Source organism: Myxocyprinus asiaticus, chromosome 46 (genome assembly GCF_019703515.2).
Source record: "Myxocyprinus asiaticus isolate MX2 ecotype Aquarium Trade chromosome 46, UBuf_Myxa_2, whole genome shotgun sequence".
Taxonomy (NCBI): Eukaryota; Metazoa; Chordata; class Actinopteri; order Cypriniformes; family Catostomidae; genus Myxocyprinus; species Myxocyprinus asiaticus.
The window spans coordinates 3974864-3996849 of NC_059389.1; the positions used below are offsets into that span (position 1 = coordinate 3974864).

The 21986-nt window shown below is 38.2% G+C and overlaps 1 protein-coding gene and 1 long non-coding RNA gene across 2 annotated transcripts; one reads left to right on the forward strand and one right to left on the reverse strand.

Moving 5' to 3' along the window:
• Window positions 1-594: 594 nt before the first annotated feature.
• LOC127436106 (THO complex subunit 5 homolog) lies at window positions 595-20265 on the forward strand. Its single transcript, XM_051690042.1, has 20 exons — window positions 595-730; window positions 1469-1566; window positions 5982-6125; window positions 6215-6328; window positions 7885-7982; window positions 8069-8215; window positions 11716-11830; window positions 12058-12190; window positions 12395-12472; window positions 12553-12596; window positions 12686-12785; window positions 15055-15163; window positions 15265-15366; window positions 15463-15559; window positions 16063-16174; window positions 16286-16389; window positions 19025-19112; window positions 19406-19521; window positions 19605-19798; window positions 20040-20265. The coding sequence occupies exons 2-20, from the start codon at window positions 1471-1473 to the stop codon at window positions 20101-20103; spliced, it is 2055 nt and encodes a 684-aa protein (XP_051546002.1). The 5' UTR covers window positions 595-730; window positions 1469-1470; the 3' UTR covers window positions 20104-20265.
• LOC127436107 (uncharacterized) lies at window positions 3461-7966 on the reverse strand. Its single transcript, XR_007896332.1, has 3 exons — window positions 7853-7966; window positions 5345-5379; window positions 3461-3566 (listed from the first exon to the last, which is right to left on the reverse strand). It is a non-coding gene; the product is annotated as an uncharacterized LOC127436107 (long non-coding RNA).
• Window positions 20266-21986: the final 1721 nt, after the last annotated feature.

Consider the following 21986-nt stretch of genomic DNA (forward strand, 5'->3'; position numbering starts at 1 on the left):
ATGATGCAGCTAAAATTGTGTGGGTGTGTTGGTATGGATGTCAGAGTGTGTTTTGTATGTGTGTATTGAGAAATGTGTGTGTGTGTGTGTGTGTGTGTGTGTGTGTGTGTGTAAAACAACGGTGGCATTATATAAACAAACTGGCATTTAAAGGGTTAAAATCTTGAAAATGAATGAATATTTGGTAGTTTTGATCAGGACTGATGTTGGTTAAAAAAATCTTCGTCAGTGAAAGTGGAAAATAATATTAATATATACTTTTATTATGGCAGTTTTTTGATGTTTTTAACTTTTTAAAATTGACGCAGAAGGGTTAATTAAACCTTTGTCACACGTTTCTTACAAAAATCATATTTGAGTCAAAATAACTCAAACTGAACGCAGTATTGATTACTGAAAATCACATTTGTTTGTTACTGCTGAATTACTGTCAGTTTACTCCCAAAAATATTTTATAATTTTTCACAACTTTAATAAAATTTATCCTGGCTGTGTACATACAATGTAAATGGTGTTATGGGTTTAAAAAGTGTAGTTTATAAAAAATAAATAAGATTTGAATTTCAACTATTGCGTAACCGTTTAGCGAACATTTATTTTGTAAAGCAGAAGCGGAAGTGTTGTTCGTTTCCGACTCAACTTCCTGCTCAATCCTGCTGTTTAAATGAGGTCATCTCAGGATTTTTAAATCTTATTCAGAGACATAAAATTTAATAAAGGCGATCGAAAGGTAAGATTTTATCCATACAGACTTATCGGTGCATCTATATATAAACTCAGCATGGTGAAGTTGCTGCGTTTAAATTAATCTGTAGTTACTTTAGCAAGAAGCTAACAGGCTAGTTGGTCAAATTCAGTTCAGTTTATATTGTTTACAAAACTACTGCTTAATTTAGACACTCTCTAGTCAATATTTAAAATATTTAACGTGGTTTATGTGTAAAAGTAATTGTCATTTTCAAATTATTCATTTATTTTCCATTCTCATTCTTATCATTTGTTTGTCTGACTACAGAAAACCAAGTAGGCTGATATTATTGACTATTTAACTCTCTGTTTTATCATAAAACTTGATAAGAAAACTGAAAGAAGAGTACTGCTACAGTGTGCACACCAGTCAGAAAGTCATAGCCTGTGAAAATGCATTGCAATTATTGATGTTTTACTAGCCTGAGTGACTCCATGTAGATGTAAAGTTTCTGATGGAGTACTTTTGCATTACATAGAATTTGATTTATAGTCAGTTCACATTGGATTAGGAAAAGTCATGAGGCATTAACTTGTTGATGTTAAATATGTTTTCTGAGCTTTAATGAAGTTCCTCGTACCCAAATTAACTCAGATTTTGGTCGAAATGACGTCACACCTTTAATTGTAGTGTGTGTGTGTATGTGTTACAGCCGCTGTAGTAAAACCAGGGCTTTTGTTATGGTTTTATAATCAATCTGATTTCTGTTTCATATTTCAGTCATGTCCTCTGACGCTGTGAAGAAGAGAAAGCCAAAGATGATCCGAAATGAAGGAGGAACTCCAGAGACCAAACAGGGTAGAGGAGAGGGTGATCAGGTGAGTTGTTGTAATATCACACACATCTGAAATACACTGAAGTTTTCAATCAGTTTGTGTTGATGCTTGTGTCATTATTTCAGTAGAACATTCCACTAACTCTTTCTTGCATCCAGAGTGTAGTCAATTCACATGCCACATTCAGGAAGGTCAGGGTGAGGCAGGTTCAGGTACATGCCAACATGTTTCACAGGATTAAGATCTTTCTTTCGTGAGTTGTGTTCAGATACAGTTGAAGTCAGAAGTTTACATACACCTTAGCCATATACATTTAAACTCAGTTTTTCAGAATTCTTGACATTTAATCGTGTGACATTTAGGATCACTACTTTATTTTAAGAATGTGAAATGTCAGAATAATAGTAGAGAGAATGATTTATTTCAGCTTTTATTTCTTTCATCACATTCCCAGTGGGTCAGAAGTTTACATACACTTTGTTAGTATTTGGTAGCATTGCCTTTAAATTGTTTAACTTGGGTCAAACATTTTGGGTAGCCTTCCACAAGCTTCTCACAATAAGTTTCTGGAATTTTGGCCCATTCCTCCAGACAGAACTGGTGTAACTGAGTCAGGTTTGTAGACCTCCTTGCTCGCACATGCTTTTTCAGTTCTGCCCACAAATTGTCTATCGGACTGAGGTCAGGGCTTTGTGATGGCCACTCCAATACCTTGACTTTGTTTTCCTTAAGCCATTTTGCCACAACTTTGGAGGTATGCTTGTGGTCATTGCCCATTTGGAAGACCCATTTGCAACCGAGCTTTAACTTCCTGACTGACGTCTTGAGATGTTGCTTCAATATATCCACATCATTTTCCTTCCTCATGATGCCATCTATTTTATGAAGTGTATCAGTCCCTCCTGCAGCAAAGCACCCCCACAACATGATGCTGCCACCCCCATGCTTCACGGTTGGGATGGTGTTCTGCGGCATGCAAACCTCACCCTTTTTCCTCTAAACATAACGATGGTCATTGTGGCAAAAGTTACATTTTGTTTCATCAGACCAGAGGACAATTCTCCAAAAAGTAAGATCTTTGTCCCCATGTGCACTTGCAAACTGTAGTCTGGCTTTTTTATGGTGGTTTTGGAGCAGTGGCTTCTTCCTTACTGAGCAGCCTTTCAGGTTATGTCAATATAGGACTCATTTTACTGTGGATATAGATACTTGTCTACCTGTCACCTCCAGCATCTTCACAAGGTCCTTTGCTGTTGTTCTGGGATTGATTTGCACTTTTGGCACCGAACTACGTTCATCTCTAGGAGACAGAATGCGTCTCCTTCCTGAACGGTATGATGGCTGCGTGGTCCCATGGTGTTTATACTTGAGTACTATTGTTTGTACATTTTGAAATTGCTCCCAAGGATTAACCAGACTTGTGGAGGGCCACAATTTTTTTTCTGAGGTCTTGGTTGATTTCTTTTGATTTTCCCATGATGTCAAGCAAAGAGGCACCGAGTTTGAAGGTAGGCCTTAAAATAAATCCACAGGTACACCTCCAATCAGAAGCTATTTGGCTAATTGTCTAAAGGCTTGACATAATTTTCTGGAATTTTCCAAGCTGCTTAAAGGCACAGTTAACTTGGTGGATGTAAACTTGTCTGTAAATAATTGTTGGAAAAATTACTCATGTTCAAAGTAGATGTCCTAAACAACTTGACAAAACTATAGTTTGCTAATATTAAATCTGTGGAGTGGTTAAAAAATGAGTTCAACCTAAGTGTATATAAACTTCTGACAACAACTGTAAGTGATGTAATGCGTTCCAGTGAGCACATATGTTGATGTGAGACTCATGTGGCATGTGTATGTAGGTCATTTTTCCAGCTGGACCTCATCTTAAAGAATCAGGTTTCAATGACCTCTCTGTGTTTCTGTCTCTCTATCTCTATTTCAGCTGTCAAACATCCCACAAATTCTGTGTTGCACATGTGGGTGAAAGGACAATTTTACACATTCTTGGTGCACAATATTCTCATGAGGTCTGGGTCATATTTCCCCTTCAAAAACAAAAATAAAAAGTATGAAATTAATTTTGCATAATGAAAATGGAGCATTTTTAGTCAAATTTAAATGTTGCATTGACATTATTTTCATTACTGTAATGCGGGGGGGGAAATGGTTTTGCAATTAATCGTTTTTATATAATATATATATATATATATATATATATGTGTGTGTATATTATTATAATTTTTTTTTTTTTTTTTTTTTTTTTTACATTTGATCGATTTGATATCGATTCTCAAAAGCCATTGATCGATCTTTTACCCGTCCCTTAAAATTTGGGATCATCCCGTTTTTAAAGATGAAATGATGCGTTCCCTATCGAATCAATGCGATTTGTCCCGTATTTAAGCTGGTCCGCGAAATCGTTCAAGATGATATTCGTGCCTGCGGCGGGTAAGGGACTGTTTGAAAAGTCCACACATTGAGCTAAAACATGCTAAAAATGTGGAGGGTGTGGTAAGGGACCATCTGAAAACATCAGCCAATACTCTTTCTGTTCTTTACAATCAGTTGTTGATCATAAAAATAAACATTTTATTCTAATCAGGCATGGCACAGATGAGATAAAGCCATTCGAGTCTCTTTCATTAACGTGCTCATTTACAGACGCTCTTTACAGAAATGCAGAATTTCCTTAAAGAGACAGTACCGGTTTTTAGAACGTGTTCAACAAATCAATGTAAATACCTGTAAATAGTACAAATTATGCAATTAAACAATACAAATTTAACAAAATATAATGCAATATAATATCATATTTAATGATTAAATACATTGATTTTTAAAAAGGTAAAATGTGACCAAAATGAAGAGGTGGGCAGTAATGCGCTACATATACTCTGTTACATTAACTTGAGTAACTGTTTGGAGAAAATCTACTTTTAAGAGGAGATTTAATGGTGGATATTTTTTACTCTTACTCAAGTGAAATTCGTTACAATGGGGGACGTTTCTGTTGTTACATTACTGATTTTAATCAGTATGCATACTTTATTGAGAGACTTTTGAATGGAACTTTTATGGCACCGGAACTTTATAGCAGCGCTCTGTCACTCGAGTCAAGTTCATCACTGTAGCAACAGCAGTAAGTGATCAAAACAAGCACTTTTTTTTAATTTCACACAGTGAAAATGAAGAGTTACGTTTATGTGATGCCTTCATTCAACACTAAACAAGTGAGAATTTCAGCATACAGAATTATGGATTCAGCTAAGAAAACACATTGCAGTAAGTTCTGGTGATAATGATAACACGAGCATGTTTGTTATGGTAATGGTCAGTTTCAGCATAATTGTGTACCTACGGGCTCTGTTGATCTCACATGACACATTTTCTTATATCAGTGCTGCAGTACATCAGTGCATATAAATCCATGTTACACACTGTCTACAATGGACGCGAGCGATGTTGCAACGTCATGCTGACGTATCTATTGTAGACAGCGTCGTTGATTATAATGGGAGCAGTTTGTTTTTGTTGCATCGTGCCGCACCGCTCGCGTCTGATCGCATGCTTGATAATGCAGCACAGGCTTACAGCCATATGTGTTACAAAGCACACGTGCAATGTGTTTTTCTTATGGACAACAGAGAACAAGCTCTGAACTAAAATAAGCCTAAACACGCTTCTAAACACCGAGATACGGTGCAACTGCCTGTGAGACATTTAGTTTCTTTCTGTAATATTTGCTAGGAACGTTTCCAAACTTTTCTAATATTCAAACCCGATCTGTTAAGCATAAATTAACATTCTGTCATCATATACTCACTCTCGTTGTTCCAAACCTTTGTGTCTTCATCTTCTCTGGAACCAAAAACAAGGTGTTAGGTAGAATGTTAGCGACTGACATCCTCAGTCACCATTCACTTTAAAAAAATGACAAACAAATGGAAGTGAATGGTGACTGAGGCTAAAATTCTGTCTAACAGCTCCTTAATTGTGTTCATTGTGTCCAAGTCATATTGGTTTAGAACATGAGGGTGAATAAATGTTATCATCATTTTCATTTTTAAACTATCACTGTAACAGTGGGTATAAAGGATGACATAGGCACATGATTCATGCACGCAAGGTGTTAAAATTAATAATTAGATCTTTGCAATGTAACTAGTTACACTCTACTTGAGTAATCTTTTAATGTCACAATGCAGCAAAATCAGAGTGGTCTTAAAAGTAGGTTTCATTTTCTTTAAGGAAAAAAAAAAAAAAAGAAACATTGGATTTTGGGGTTAAATGTGACTGGAGTTTATAAAAGGTTTTGAGATACTTTTATAATTTCATCCCAATAGGAAGTAAGGAATCGGGGTGTGTTATCTCACAGGTCATGTTTATCTGGTAGGCAGGGTGTGTGTATATGTGCTGCTCTCTAGTCACTCTGCTCAGTGCATGTGTGTGTTTTCTCTCAGGATGTGCGTGTGTATAATGAGGAGGTGGAGCTGGAGGGCAGAGAGCCACAGCAGGATTATATGCTGTATAAAAACACGTGTGCTGCTCTGGCCAAACTGATGGCCGAAATCCAGGAGCTGAAAGCTGGCGGTGCTAAAGATGGGGTGAGTTTCAAGTTTGCTGTGTCTCTGTATGTAGGATAATGACATTGAGTGGAATGAAGCTGACCTTTGACCTGCGTCATGTTTTATAGAGCGTTAAGATCGAGGAGAGACGCAGACAGAGCACCGTTCATTTCATTACGCTGAAGAAACTGAACCGACTGGAACACATGAGGCTGAAGAAAGGACGGGATCAGACAAATGAGGTAAATACACATGGGAACTAGCAAACTGCATACTTTATATACTGTATGTCTGAAACAGTATGCAAGGATATAAATATAAATGTAAAACATACAAACACAGGCTGTGTTCAAAATTGAATACTAGTGTACTGCTTATGACATACTGTGCAGTATACACTGTAATGTGCCTGGTATTTCTTTTTAATAGTATGTGAAACATACTGTATAAACGATAAACACGCACATCCTATGTTTAGAATGGAATGCTAGCGTTCGGCTTACTGCATACTGTGCAGTATATACTACCTGCCAATTAAAATAGTATGCAAAACAGTATGCATCAACAAATTTATAAACAATAAACACACACATGCTATGTTCAGAATGGAATACTTGCATTCTACATAATGGATATTGTGCAATATATACTATATACCAAGGAAAATAGTATGCAAAACAGTATGCAGTATGCAATGACTAACGTATAAACAATAAATGCACACACATGCTATGTTCTGAATGGAATACTAGCATTCTATTTGCTGCATACTATGCATTATATACTGTTTACCAACAGAAATAGTATGTGAAACAGTATTCAGTAGGCTACAACAAATGTATAAACAATGCAAACACATTGCATGTTCAGAATGGAATACTAGAGTTCTACTTTCTGCACACTGCACAGTTTTCAGTATATAAAATATACTTAAATAGTATGTGAAACGGTGTGCAATATGCAACAATAAACATACACACTTGGACTTCGTTCGGAATGAAATACTAGCATACTACATACTTTGCAGTATATACTGTATACTGCATGATTTTTTAAAAAGTAGTATCTGAAACACAATACAGTATGCATGATAAACATACAAATTCAGGCTATGTTGAAAATGTAATACTAGTGTACTCCTTATGGCATACTGTGCAGTATGCACTGTAAAATGCATGGTATAAAAAAAAAAAAACAGTATGTTAAACAGTATGCATTGACAAACATATGAATGATACACGCACATGCTATGTGCAGAATGAAATGCTATCATTCGGCTCACTGCATACTGTGCAGAATATACTAAATGCCATCAAAAATAGTATGTGAAACAGTATGCACATACACACTCAAGCTATTTCTTGAATGCAGTACTAGCGTACTGCATGCTGCACTGATTATACTCAGTGCTGCTTATTTAGTGAACACTACACAGTATGCAACGATAAATGTTACAATCAGTATTATCCTACGTCACATGACCTCACTAAGTTGCATTTTTAATTCAGTAAGTGGCGTTCAGGTATCTAATTTGTACTCCACTGTATACTGCACATTTTGGCCACTGTATTAGTTCATCCAGGTATGTCATGCATAATGAAAACTGGCATTTTGCACCCAGTATACACACTGCAGAAGTAGTATGGTATAATGCAGAAAAATAATGGTGGTAGTATGCCATTTCAAACATACCAATACACACGCTCAAACACTCTCTCTCTATTTGTGCTTTAATGGCATGATCAATAACTGTACATTCATATTACCAGCAATTTTCTGTCTCTCCCTCTGTCCACAGGCGAAGCAGCGAGTGGATGTTCTTCACCTGCAGCTTCAGAATCTACTCTATGAGGTCATGCATCTGCAGAAAGAGATTGGCAAATGTCTGGAGTTTAAGTGAGTGACGGACAGGATCCTGTTAAAATAGAACATTACATGCCATGGTTATGGAGCAGATATTAATGTGTGTGTGTGTGTGTCAGGTCTCAGCATGAGGATATCGAGCTGGTCAGTGAGGAGGAGTTCTTCCAGGAAGCTCCAGCGGAGATCTCACGCCCTTGCGTCACCCGGGACGACCAGCACCATCTCACACTCGCCCGCCTGGACTGGGAGCTGGAGCAGAGAAAGAGGTAATGCACATAACGGTGTGTAGAGTAACTAACTAAAGTAGTGATACTGTTAACTTAACTAAATGTTTTCAACTTGGATGATTCTAGGACTTAGAGATGCAGAGTTCGGAATGGCATACTACCCATACTATTACTACTTCTGCCTTGTCTGTCTATGGCAGAAATAGTAAAAGCTGTGTGGTAGTATGCCATTCCGAACTCTGCCTCTCTTAGACCTTGAACGATTAAAATCGTATTCATTTTCATGAATCTAATCAAATACACTCTTAGACCTAGAATGATTAAAATTTTATTTATTTTAGGGAATCTGTTCACTTGAATGAATTTATTAAACAAACGGATTCATTTGAATCATCACAATGTTTTTCCCAAAGGTCCATGCGCGGCATTAAAAGTTAGTTTTTTGTGTCGATTATATTTTTGGTTTTATTCAGAATCAGAATGAGCTTTATTGCCAAGTATGCTTACACATACAAAATGTGTCTTGATGACAGAAACTTCCAGTGCACAAACAATACAACAACAAGACAGAGATAATAAATTGATTAAAAATAAAAAGTGAATAGAAAATATAAGTATATATACAAATACACAATATGACTAATATATATATATATATATATATATATATATATATATATATATATATATATATATATATATATATATATATATAAAACACATATGTACAAATACAAATATGTTATATACAAATAGTGCAAGGGAATGTACTGGCAGAAGAGGTAGGATATGTTGGATAAATATAAATAGACTAAGCTGTTATTGCACATAATTATTGCTCAATGGGGCAGTTTTAACTGTTCATGAGATGGAGAGCCTGAGGGGAAAAAAAAAACTTCTTGTGCCTGACAGATCTGGTGCTCAGAGCTCTGTAGCACCAGCCAGAAGGCAACAGTTCAAAAAGGTAGTGGGCTGGGTGAGTGGGGTCCAGAGTGATTTTTCCAGCCCTTTTCCTCACTTTGGAAGTGTACAGTTCTTGAAGGGAGGGCAGGGGGCAACCAATAATCCACTCAGCAGTCCGAACTGTCCTTTGTAATCTTCTGATGTCCGAATTCGTAGCTGAACCAAACCAGACAGTTATTGAAGTGCAGAGGACAGACTCAATGACTGTTGAGTAGAACTGTATCAGCAGCGCCTGTGGTAGGTTGAACTTCCTCAGCTGGCGAAGGAAGTACAACCTCTGCTGGGCCTTTTTCACAATGGAGTCAATGTGGGACTCCCACTTCATGTCCTGTGAGATGGTAGTGCCCAGGAACCTGAATGACTCCACTGCTGCCACAGTGCTGTTCAGAATGGTGAGCGGGGTCAGTGTTGGGGTGTTCCTCCTAAAGTCCACTATCATCTCTATCATTTGAGCATGTTCAGCTCCAGGTTGTTTTGACTGTACCAGACAGCCAGCTGTTCAACCTCCCTTCTGTATGCAGACTCATCGTCATCCTGGATGAGGCCAATGACATCTGTAAATGAGTAGTGTAGTAGTGTCGTCTGCTAACTTTAGGAGCTCGACAGAGGGGTCCTTGGCCGTGCAGTCATTTGTGTACAGGGAAAAGAGTAGTGGGGAGAGCACACATCCCTGGGGGGGCACCAGTACTTATCGTACAGGTGCTGGAACTATATTTACCCAGTCTCACTAACTGCTGCCTATCTGTCAGAAAGCTGGTGAACCACTGACAGATAGAGGTGGTAACAGAGAGTTGGTTTAATTTTGTCCAGAGAATAGCTGGGATGATGGTGTTGAAAGCCGAACTGAAGTCCACAAAAAGAATCCTTGAATATGTCCCTGGTCTGTCCAGATGTTGCGGGATATGATGCAATCGCATGTTGACTGCATCATCCACAGACCTGTTTGCTCTAAGCAAATTTAAAGGGATCCAAAAAAGGGTCCAGTGATGTCCTTCATGTGGGCCAACACCAGTCTCTCAAATGATTTCATGACCACAGATGTCAGAGTGATGGGTTTGTAGTCATTAAGTCCTGTGATTTTGGGTTTCTTTGGGACAGGGATGATTGTGGAGCATTTAAAGCAGCAGGGAACTTCACACTGTTCCAGTGATCTGTTGAGGATCTGTGTGAAGATGGGGGCCAGCTGGTCAGCACAGGATTTTAGACAAGTGTGCGAAACACCATCTGGGCCCAGTGCTTTTCTTGTCTTTTGTTTCTGGAAGACCCGGCACACATCCTCTTCACTTAAGTGCAGGTGGAGTAGCAGGAGGGGGGAGGAGTGTGGTTGCAGGAGGGTGTTGATGTTTGTGTGAGGTGAAGGTCAGAGCAGGTGTGGGGTGTGAGACTGGGCTTTTCAAATCTACAATAAAACACATTCAGTTCGTCAGCCAGTTGCTGATTCCCTACAATGTTGGGGGATGGTGTCTTGTAGTTAGTAATGTCTTTCAGGCCTCTCCACATTGATGCAGGGTCGTTAGCTGAAAACTTGTTTTTCAGCTTCTCAGAGTAGCTTCTTTTAGCCACTCTTATCTCTTTTGTCAGTGTGTTTCTGGCCTGATTGTACAAGATTTTCTCCACTTCTGTAAGCATCCTCTTTGGCCTGACGAAGCTGACTGAGTTTTGCTGTAAACCATGGTTTGTCATTGTTGAATGTTAAACAAGTTCTAGTAGGAATGCACATATCCTCACAGAAACTGATATATGATGTCACAGTATCTGTGAGCTTGTCCAGATTGGTGTCTGCAGCTTCAAAAACACTCCAGTCAATGCAGTCAAAGCAGGCTTGTAGTTCCAGCTCTGCCTCATTGGTCCATCTCTTTACACTCCTTACTACAGCCTTAGATTTTAGTTTCTGCCTGTAGTTCGGAAGAAGATGAAACAGACAGTGATCAGAGATTCCCAAAGCTGCTCTAGAGACAGAGCGATATGCATCCTTTAATGTTGTATAGCAGTGTATAGCAGATATTTCTGTCTCTGGTGGGGCATATAGTATTGTCTGTATTTTGGCAGTTCATGGGTGAGGTTGGCTTTGTTAAAATCGCTGAGAATAATAATAACTGAGTCCAGGTATTGTTGTTCCGTGTCCGTGATCTGATCAGCCAACTGTTGCAGCGCTGCGCTCACACACGCTTCTGGTGGAATATAAACACTCACCAGAATAAACAAGGAAAACTCCCGCAACTCCCGATTGTCTGGTATGTTCAGCAGTTCATCCCTGGTAAAACTGATTGGAAAAAAATGACTAAACACAGGACAAACAAACAAAAACAACAAAAGAATTGGAGAGCTCCATACCGAGGCTGCCATCTGCGGCACCATCTTGTAATCATCGTCATTGTATTTAGTGTAAGTGTAATTTTGTTGCTGTCACCCTAATTGAAATCCTCATTGTTTTTGTGGTGAATACAGCTGTTTCTTTTTATATAAACTATGCAATCTGATATAGTTGAAGATTATTATCGGATGATTATTTGTTCATGGTTCTTAACCAGAATACGATAAACAGTGTTGTTCTAATGGTGTGTGTCATTCATCAGGTTGGCGGAACAGTATAAGACGTCTCTGTCCAGTAAGGAGAAAATCCAGAAAGCTATTGAGCAGAAGAGAGAGTATCTAAACAGCCTTCAGCCCGGGCTGCAGAACATCATGCAGGTAAAAATCTAGTCACACATAGCCAGACTTTTGCAGCTTATTCTGGTCACAAATCACCCACTTAGACAGAAAGAGACCGTCTGACTGACATGTAAAGTGGCCAATCACGTTATCTTTGTTAATGTGACCTTTAGGGGCATGTAAATCTGACGTAGTATATCAGACATAATTTTTGTGAGCAATCGATCTGAGACTAGTAAAACTGACAGTATCTCTCACTTTCTCAGGCGTCTCTCCCAGTGCAGGAGTATCTGTCGATGCCGTTTGAGCACACGCAGAAGCAGGCAGATGTGGCCCGTCACCTGCCTCCCCCTCTCTATGTGCTGTTGGTCCAGGCAAGTGCTTATGGACAGGCCTGTGGTAAGACATTTAAAGTGATAGTTAACCCAAAATATAAAATTCTGTCATTACTGTTTGACTTTTTTTTTCTTCTGTGGAACACAAAAGATGATGTTCGGTAGAATGTGTACGTCTCGGTCACCAATTACTGTCATTGCATCTCCATTCAGTGAAAGTGAAAGGTGAACTATATCTTTAAGAATGGATTGTGATTGTGTGTTATAGACAAAAATCTGTCTGTAAACATTAGTGGGGATGTGGATGAGGCCAAAGCCCTTTCCAGACTACCGGAGGAGTCACAAGGTACCACTGCATGTCTGCGTGTCTGCGTGTCTGTGTTTGTGGAATTAGGGAAGTCTTATTTGTGTCTGTTTGTGTCTCAGATGATGAAAGTGATTCAGATGCTGAAGAGGAGCAACAGAACACAGTCAGACACTTTATACGTCTTCTCTCATGCATTTTCTTTTGCAGTTTAGTTTGTGTGTTAATTCTCGTTTCTTCTCTTTCTCCATTCAGAAGCGTCGGCGAGCGACTGTTGGCATTCAGCTGGATGACAAACGTAAAGAGATGCTCAGACGTCACCCTCTCTCACTGTGCGTGGATCTCAAGTGTAAAGGTGTGTAAAACTGACCTATTGTTTCCTATTACACTATCAGTGTTGGGTAGTAACTAACTAAAACTAGCTTGAAAAAATGCTACAAAACTTTTATGGAAATGATTCATTTGTAGTGGATTCCTTTTTTGTTTTACTTAATAGTATTCCCGGAAGTCCCTGTGTTCCATTTTATATTGAAATTTGTGTAGCAAATTAAATATTTTGCAAGATACTACTGTTTATGTTTTCGATCAGTAAGGGGCTATATAAATTAGTTGTTGTGTTTATTTATTTTTTTATTGAGTTTACACTTTGATAATTGAGATCCACATTGTTTTTGTACCAGATAAATACTGCATTTAAAAAAAAAAAAAACATAAAATATCATATGTTATTTAAAAGATAATGACCCCTCTAGCAGTTTTTATGCAATTAGCTACTTTTTGTTATTAACTTTTTCAAAATAGCAGCTTCAGTTTAATTTAAACTAAGTATAATGATTTAAAATAAATAAAAAAATGATAATGCATACAGTGGCAAGAAAAAGTATGTGAAACCTTTGGAATTACCTGCATTTGTTTAAATTTGTTTTAAAATTTGATTTGATCTTCATCTAAATTACAATAATGAACAAAATCTGTTTTAATTACACACATGTATTCTTCTTGTACATATTGAATACATCATTCAAACATGCAAAGTGTATGTTGGAAAAGTATGTGAACCCCTAGGCTAATGATCAGGAGTTGGCAAACTTGGCCTCCAATTAATGAAACGAGATTGGAGGTGTGGGTTAGAGCTACTTTGACTTATAAAAAGCCCTCAAATATTTTGAATGTGCTATTCACAAGAAGCATCTGCTGACGTGGACCATGCCTCTCAAAAAAGATCTCAGAATACCTACGATCAAGAATTGTTGCTTTGCATAAAGCTGAAAAGGGTTACAAAGTTATATTGAAGAGCTTAGATATTCATCTGTCCACAGTTAGACAAATTGTCTATAAATGGAGACGATTTAGTACTATGGGTACTCTCTCTAGAAGTGGCCGTCCAGCCAAGATGACTCAAATGGTACACCATAGACTGCTTAATGAGGTAAAAAAAGATCCCTAGAGTGACAGCTAAAGACTTAAAGGAATCATTGGAACTGGTTAACATCTCTGTTCATGAGTCTACTATACAGAAAACATTAAAGAGACATGGTGTCCATGGCAGGACACCACGAAGGAAGCCGCTGCATGCCTGAAATTTGTCAGAGACCACCTTGACGCTCCACAACGCTGCTGGGAAAATGTTTTGTGGACTGATGAAACTAAGGTTGAATTGTTTGGGAAGAACATACAGCACTATGTATGGCATAAAAAGGGCACCGCATACCAACATGAAGACATCATCCCAATGGTGAAGTACGGTGGAGGGAGAATCATGATTTGGGGCTGCTTTGCTGCTACGGGGCCTGGACCGCTTGCCATCATCGAGGAAAAAATTAGTTCCCAAGTTTATCAAGATGTCCTACAGGATAATGTCAGGGTGGCTGTGTGCCGGCTGAAGCTCAATAGAAGTTTGGTGATGCAGCAGGACAATGACCCTAAACATCGAAGTAACTCCACTACAGAATGGCTTTAAAAAAGAAAATTCACCTTTTGGAGAGTCCCAGTCAGAGCCCAGACCTTAGACCTTAACCCAATAGAGATGCTGTGGAATGACCTCAAGAGAGACGTTCACACCAGACATCCTAAGAATATGGATGAACTGAAGCAGTTCTGTAAGGAAGAATGCTCCAAAATTTCTTCTGAACATTGATCAGGTCTAATCCGCAGCTACCGGAAATGCTTGGTTGAGGTTATTGCTGCCAAAGGAGGATCGACCAGCTATTAAATCCAAGGGTTCACTTACTTTTTCCACAGCATTGTGAATGTTTAACGAGATGTATTCAATAAAGACATGAAAGATTATAATTGTGTGTTGTTAATTCCAAAGGATTCACAGACTTTTTCTTTCCACTTTATGTAATTAAAAAGGTATTTCCCCATTTAGTAGGTTTAATGCAATTAGCTCCTTTTTGTTATTAACTTGTAGCTAACAACTTCAAAAGAACAGCTTTAATTTAGTTTCATTTAAACTGAGTATAATGAGTTAAACTTCTCCAGATAATGAACTTTAGAATTGCTTTCTCAACACTTGCACTATATGATAGTTTAATGTAGTTTGTAATACAGCATGCTTTCTGAGTACAGTAATTACTGAGTACCAGAAATCGAATTGTTTTTTCTCTCCCCCCTCTCTTCAGATGGCAGTGTTCTGCATCTGTTTTTCTATTATCTCATGAATCTCAACATTCTGACTGTGAAGACTAAAGTTTACACCTCTGTTGATCTGTCTGGGGCCATTAGCTCCGGGTCAGTCAATGAACACAACCACACCACTGAAACATCAAAAGACAGAAGTTTATATTGTCAGGTGTTTACTATTTTCTAATGACTCATTGTGTGTTTTACAGGGAGCTGTTGAACACGGAGAGTTTGTTGAATTGTCTTTATGCGTCTGATCATGGCAAAGAGACGCCAAACCCTGCCAACCGCTACCAGTTTGATAAAGTCAGGTAAAGCCGATATCTCATGTTAAATAATATAATCTTATTTAATATATGTTTGAATAGTAATACTAACAAAATAAAGCAAACTAATTTTCTTTACAGTATCACAACGTTTGCAGATTATGTGTCAGACCTTGGACATCCATATATTTGGGTGCAGAAACTCGGAGGCCTGCAATTCTCCACTGAGGGCGGACAGGTGTGTGTGTGTGTGTGTGTGTGTGTTAGTGTATTACAGTGATTTTGTAAACTACTTTCAAGTTGTGTGCATATGAGTCTTAAACGGAGGATGAATGCATTATATAGGGGTGACCATATCTGTATCAGCCAATATTAGCATTTCTTTTAACTATGGGCATTACAAAGAAAATAAGCACTCAATCTGTCTTATTGACTATACATATTAGTGTCGCTTGAAGCATGTAAAAGTTTAGATCATAGCCCAAGAATGAACACTATTTAACAACAAACCAAGGCAGAACGGAATAGATCCATATCCTTCATCTCAGTGATCAGACTTGACATAAAAATAACTGGCCAGTATTTCTATATTGATAGAGCACTATTATCTGGCCTTAAATCTGAATTGCACACTTGGTCTGTATGAAAGTGTTACATTACATGTCATTTGTCTGTAGTCTGCTTTTTTGTTTACAGTAAAGTGTGTATTAACGTGATGAAATGCCATGATGTTTGTTTTAGTCTGAGCTGTTGGGCAGTGCTCTGAGTGCCAGTCACATGGAAAGAACCATGAAACTGCTGAGTGGAAGACTGCAGGTGCGATTGGCACTACACAAACAGCTCAGCTCTCTGGGTATGAACACACATACACACCAACACTGGGTTAACAGAACCGTATTCTACATAAACATGGCTGTTTGGTTCATTATATTAACTGAAGTTAATCCCGTACTGTTTGTTCCAGAGCACAGCATCATTCCCGTCTCCAGCGAGTGCCAGCATCTGTTCCCTGCTAAAGTGGTTTCGGGTCTCACACGTTGGACCATGATGAGCTACCAGGAATTCACTGTACGTTCCTTTTGCTGCTGCAAACATGCAAGAAATGTCTTTATACTGTTCCATTAAAAACCAAATACTCCCACTTAACATTTAGGACTTCCAACCACCTAGCGAGTGTTCAAGAAACAACATGGCAGCACTAAGATTTGTTTTGCAGATGAACAGTTATCAACATTGAGGGTCAATTATTGTGCTTTATGCACCTATCTCTGCAAACATTTGCTAAAAGTGTTTTTTTATCAGGTAAGTTTGGAACATTGAGTCATTACTTGGGCTGTCAATCGATAAAAATTTGTAATCAAATAAATTATGACATGCGGTTAATTAATCAAATTAATTGCATGTATAAATATTTGCCGAGAAGGTCCCCCAAAATAACAGTAATTCAATATATCATGATTAAAAAATAATATTAAATTATTATAAAAAAGTAATGTATTACTTTAGACCGATATATCGGTTTTACAGAATTAATCATATATATAAATATTTGCAGAGAAGGTCCTTCAAAATAATAGTAATTCAATATGTAATGATTAAAAAATTATTTCAATAATTATAAAAATGATGAATTAGAGGTAGACCAATATATCGGTTTTACCAAATTAATCGCAAATATAAATATTGCCAAGATAGTCCTCCAAAATAACAGTAATTCAATATAGAATTATTACAAAATAATGTTTCAATAATTATAAACAATTATGTATTAGAGGTAGACCAATATATTGGTTTTATCGAATTAATCGCATATATAAATATTTGCTGAGAAGGTCCCCCAAAATAACAGTAATTCAATATAAAATGATTAAATGATTTCAATAATTATAAAAATCAATAATTAGAGGTAGACCGATATATCAGTTTTACCGAATTAATCGCATATATAAATACTTGCGGAGAATGTCCTCCAAAATAACAGTAATTCAATATATTATGATAAAAAAAAAAGTACATATCAATAATAATTTAAAAAATGTATTAGAGGTAGACCGATATACACTATATTGCCAAAAGTATTCGCTCATCTGCCTTTAGACGCATATGAATTTAAGTGACATCCCATTCTTAATCCATAGGGTTTAATATGACGTTGGCCCACCCTTTGCAGCTATAACAGCTTCAACTATTATGGGAAGGCTTTCCACAAGGTTTAGGAGTGTGTTTATGGGAATTTTTGACCATTCTTCCAGAAGTGCATTTGTGAGGTCAGACACTGATGTTGGACGAGAAGGCCTGGCTCGCAGTCTTCACTCTAATTCATCCCAAAGGTGCTCTATCGGGTTGAGGTCAGGACTCTGTGCAGGCCAGTCAAGTTCTTCCACACCAGACTCGCTCACCCATGTCTTTATGGACCTTGCTTTGTGCACTGGTGCTCAGTCATGTTGGAACAGGAAGGGGCCATCCCCAAACTGTTCCCACAAAGTTGGGAGCATGGAATTGTCCAAAATCTCTTGGTATGCTGAAGCATTCAGAGTTCCTTTCACTGGAACTAAGGGGCCAAGCCCAGCTCCTGAAAAACAACCCCACACATTAATCCCCCCTCCACCAAACTTCACAGTTGGCACAATGCAGTCAGACAAGTACCGTTCTCCTGGCAACTGCCAAACCCAGACTCGTCCATCAGATTGCCAGATGGAGAAGCGTGATTCGTCACTCCAGAGAACGCATCTCCACTGCTCTAGAGTCCAGTGGCGGCGTGCTTTACACCACTGCATCCGACTCTTTGCATTGCACTTGGTGATGTATGGCTTGGATGCAGCTGCTCGGTCATGGAAACCCATTCCATGAAGCTCTCTACGCACTGTTCTTGAGCTAATCTGAAGGCCACATGAACTTTGGAGGTCTGTAGCGATTGACTCTGCAGAAAGTTGGCGACCTCTGCGCACTATGCACCTCAGCATCCGCTGACCCCGCTCTGTCATTTTACGTGGCCTACCACTTCGTGGCTGAGTTGCTGTCATTCCCAATCGCTTCCACTTTGTTATAATACCACTGACAGTTGACTGTGGAATATTTAGTAGCGAGGAAATTTCCCGACTGGACTTGTTGCACAGGTGGCATCCTATCACAGTACCACGCTGGAATTCACTGAGCTCCTGAGAGTGGCCCATTCTTTCACAAATGTTTGTAGAAGCAGTCTGCATGCCTAGGTGCTTCATTTTATACACCTGTGGCCATGGAAGTGATTGGAACACCTGAATTCAATTATTTGGATGGGTGAGCGAATACTTTTGGCAATATAGTGTATCAGTGTTACTGATTAATATAGGCAAAAATCTATGCCGATATTTTTTTATTACTATTATTCCTCTGTGTTTCTCTGTAGCTGGCACTAGAGGATTTTGCAGTTAAAATGTTCTCTAGAGGTGAAATCAAAACAATAATGTAGGGATTTGCTGTATCTAAATCTTTCATCATTGATAATGTTCATCCATATTTATCCTCACTTCAATGCATATTTTGATTAGATAATGTGTTAATCAACAGCAAATCATGCTGTTGAAACATGCTAAAAATCTAGCATCATGTGTTGTTCTGTTGAGCTTTTCCAAGTAGTAGGTTGAAAATTCCAACTTAAGAGTCTTACTATATTTTTGTGTTCCCTGAGTGTAGACATGTCTCTTTGGTTCTCATTCATCAGGAGCTGGGCTTCGTGCAGCACGTGTTGAAGGCTGGTCTGGTGTGCGAGACGGATCTGTTCTTCATGGCCATTGTGGAGAGAGGCACAGGTGAGGGAACTTGTGCAAAACAACCAATCACAGTTTGCTAAACTAAGCCTAAGGGCAGGTAAGTCTGAGAGCATGTGTACAGGTGTGCTCGAGGATGCCTTAGTTTTATTTACTACTGAGTGTTACACATAATGTTTAGTGGCTGGAAATCTTAAATCCAGCCATAACTCTGAGAACAAAGCAGAATATTCTAATGTGCATAAGGAAACAAATTCCTAAATAGTTTTTTAAAGATTAAATGCCACAAACCTCACAAGCTTCAAAACACTTTAAAATGCTTCTCTCTTTCTCAGCTCGTTTATTGGCCGCTGTGGTGTTGAACCCTCGTTACCCAGAGGTCACGCCTCTCTTCTCTCTCTCTCTGCACTGGAAAGGAGAACGCAGCGGCCGGACTGATGATAACCTGCGGGTAAGAGCATCACAGCTGGAGCACATGCTGTAGTACTGTTCAGACATTTACTGTTTTATAAATGATTCTGTTTTTCTTCGCAGGCGATGGAGGGCGAGGTTAACATGTTTCGGTCCGAGCTGCAGGGGCCACGCCCAGGCCTCCAGCTCCTGACCAATCAGATCCAGCGTCTGTGTGTGTGTCTGGATGTTTATCTGGAAACTGAGAGTCAAGTGTGTGATGGATCAGAAGGACCTAAAGAATTCCCTCGAGAGAAGATGTGTTTGCGCACGGCCAGGTAACGCACAGACAAACACAGTGATATTCAGTTAACTTTTTTTTATTTTATTTGGGGGGGGTGGGGGGTTCCTCTGAAAATGCACCACAGTATAAGAGGTTATTGTTTTGTGTTTAAAAACTAATACTTAAGTTCTATGGATAGCATCTGTGTTCACAGATTCTTCAGTTCATCAAAAAGAAGGAATAACGTGTTTATAGTAAATGCACTTACAAGTGAAGCCTCTCTGTCTCTTTCTCAGGGGTCCCAGTCGTCTAAAGCCCTTCAAGTTCAATCACCCTCAGGGCTTCTTCAGTCACCGCTAAATCTGGATCTGAGGATGAGAGAGGCTGATTTAGTGTTATTAGGACAGATCCTATCGTCTCAACCTTTTTTCTCTCCCATTTTTATCTGAACTTTTTCCCCTTTCTCTTGTTTAGGCAATATCATGTTAGATTAGAAAATAAAACATTTGTTTGATAAGAAAATGTGTCTGGTCTTATTGGTTGTTTAATAATGTCTCAGTTTTATGGTAATTTTTGTGGCATGTCCCTCCAGAAGTAATACCGCATATCTAGATCTGCCTAAATGAATCTCTTGAAAAAGATTTTACCGTTTTACATCCTCAGACCTCTGCTTCAGAAAAATGTAGTTGAACACCCCTTAAACCAAAACACATAATTGTGCAGTTCCAGTAATATTAAATGAGAGCATTTACCTTCAAGGTCTATTAAAGACCTCCATTTACACCTAATGAAGAGTCTAATGCAATACACATTAAAGGAGTAGCTTTAACATAAATAATAAATAGAGATCACAATAACTGTGGATTTGCCAAATCAGAATTCACATTTTCCACTGTATGTTGATATTGAGCACATGTGTAGTCAGGGGTATGCACATTTGTGATGTTAAGGATCCCCAAATATGAGTGTTGCTTTGTGAGGAACCCCCTTCCTAAATATAGGGGGTATAGAGACCAATTTAAACACATTTAAATACTTGCCATTAATATGGTTCTTGTAGTAAGCCAAAAGAAATTATGAAAATTTTATCTGGAAAAAAATATTTAGCCTACTTTGTATGAAGTTGAAAGTGAATCTTTTTAATTTAAGAACAGTTTTTATTTTTCTACATTTTTCCATAGACCCCCCCCTAGCACCCCCTGGGGTTCCCTGGACCCCAGTTTGAAGACCCCTCAGGTAGGGGGACCTACATTTGGTATATGGGTAATTTTATTATTTGTCTTATTTTTAAAAAAAAAACAAAATATAATATATCTGTAGTGTATAGTTTAGTGTTGTTTGTAATAAATTGGCAAGCTTTTGGGGAATAATTTAAGTTTAGTGGTTGATTTAAAGTGATAGTTCACCCAAAAATGAAAATTCTCTCATCATTTACTCACCCTCATGCCATCCCAGATATGTATGACTTTCTTCTGCAGAACAAAAACGAAGATCTTTAGAAGAATATCTCCGCTCTGTAGGTCCTCATAAAGCAAGTGAATGGTGACCAGACCTTTGAAGCTCCAAAATGCACATAAAGGCAGCATAAAAGTATTCCATAAGACTTCAGTGGTTTAATCCATGTGTTCAGAAGTGATATGATAGGTGTGGGTGTGAAACAGAGCAATATGTAAGTCATTTTTCACTATAAATCTCCACTTTCACATTTTTGGCAATTTGCCTTCTTTGTGCATATCGCCACCTACTGGGCAGGAAGGAGAGTTTTTAGTAAAAAAAAAAAGTGTTTTGTTTTTTGCCATTTTACATTTAATTAAGTTAATAAATAACATAAAATTAAGCTAAGTGATTCAATGGTCTTATTAATTTGGTTCCATCACTGTGTTAAAAATGTTCCTGTACCAGTAGTCACATTCAAACATACAGCCTTTTCAAGAAAATGTACTTCAATTTCCAGTTTAGAGGATGTGTGAATACGACCCTTTTGAAAATACTGGTAAATTTTGCTCTGGCAATTTTCCTTAATGCGAAGTTGCATCATTACCTATCAATTTCCTTACTGATGGTATGTGTGAACAGCACATTTGGTACATTTAACAGTAAAGGCAACCCAATGGTTTTCCTGTAATTTACCTGCTTGCAAGTGTATATGCTTGGGTTGATTAAAAGAACATTTAAAAGAATAAGTGGCAATCCACAAATTACATGATTCCATGATAAACCAAGTAAATTTCATTGATAAAAAA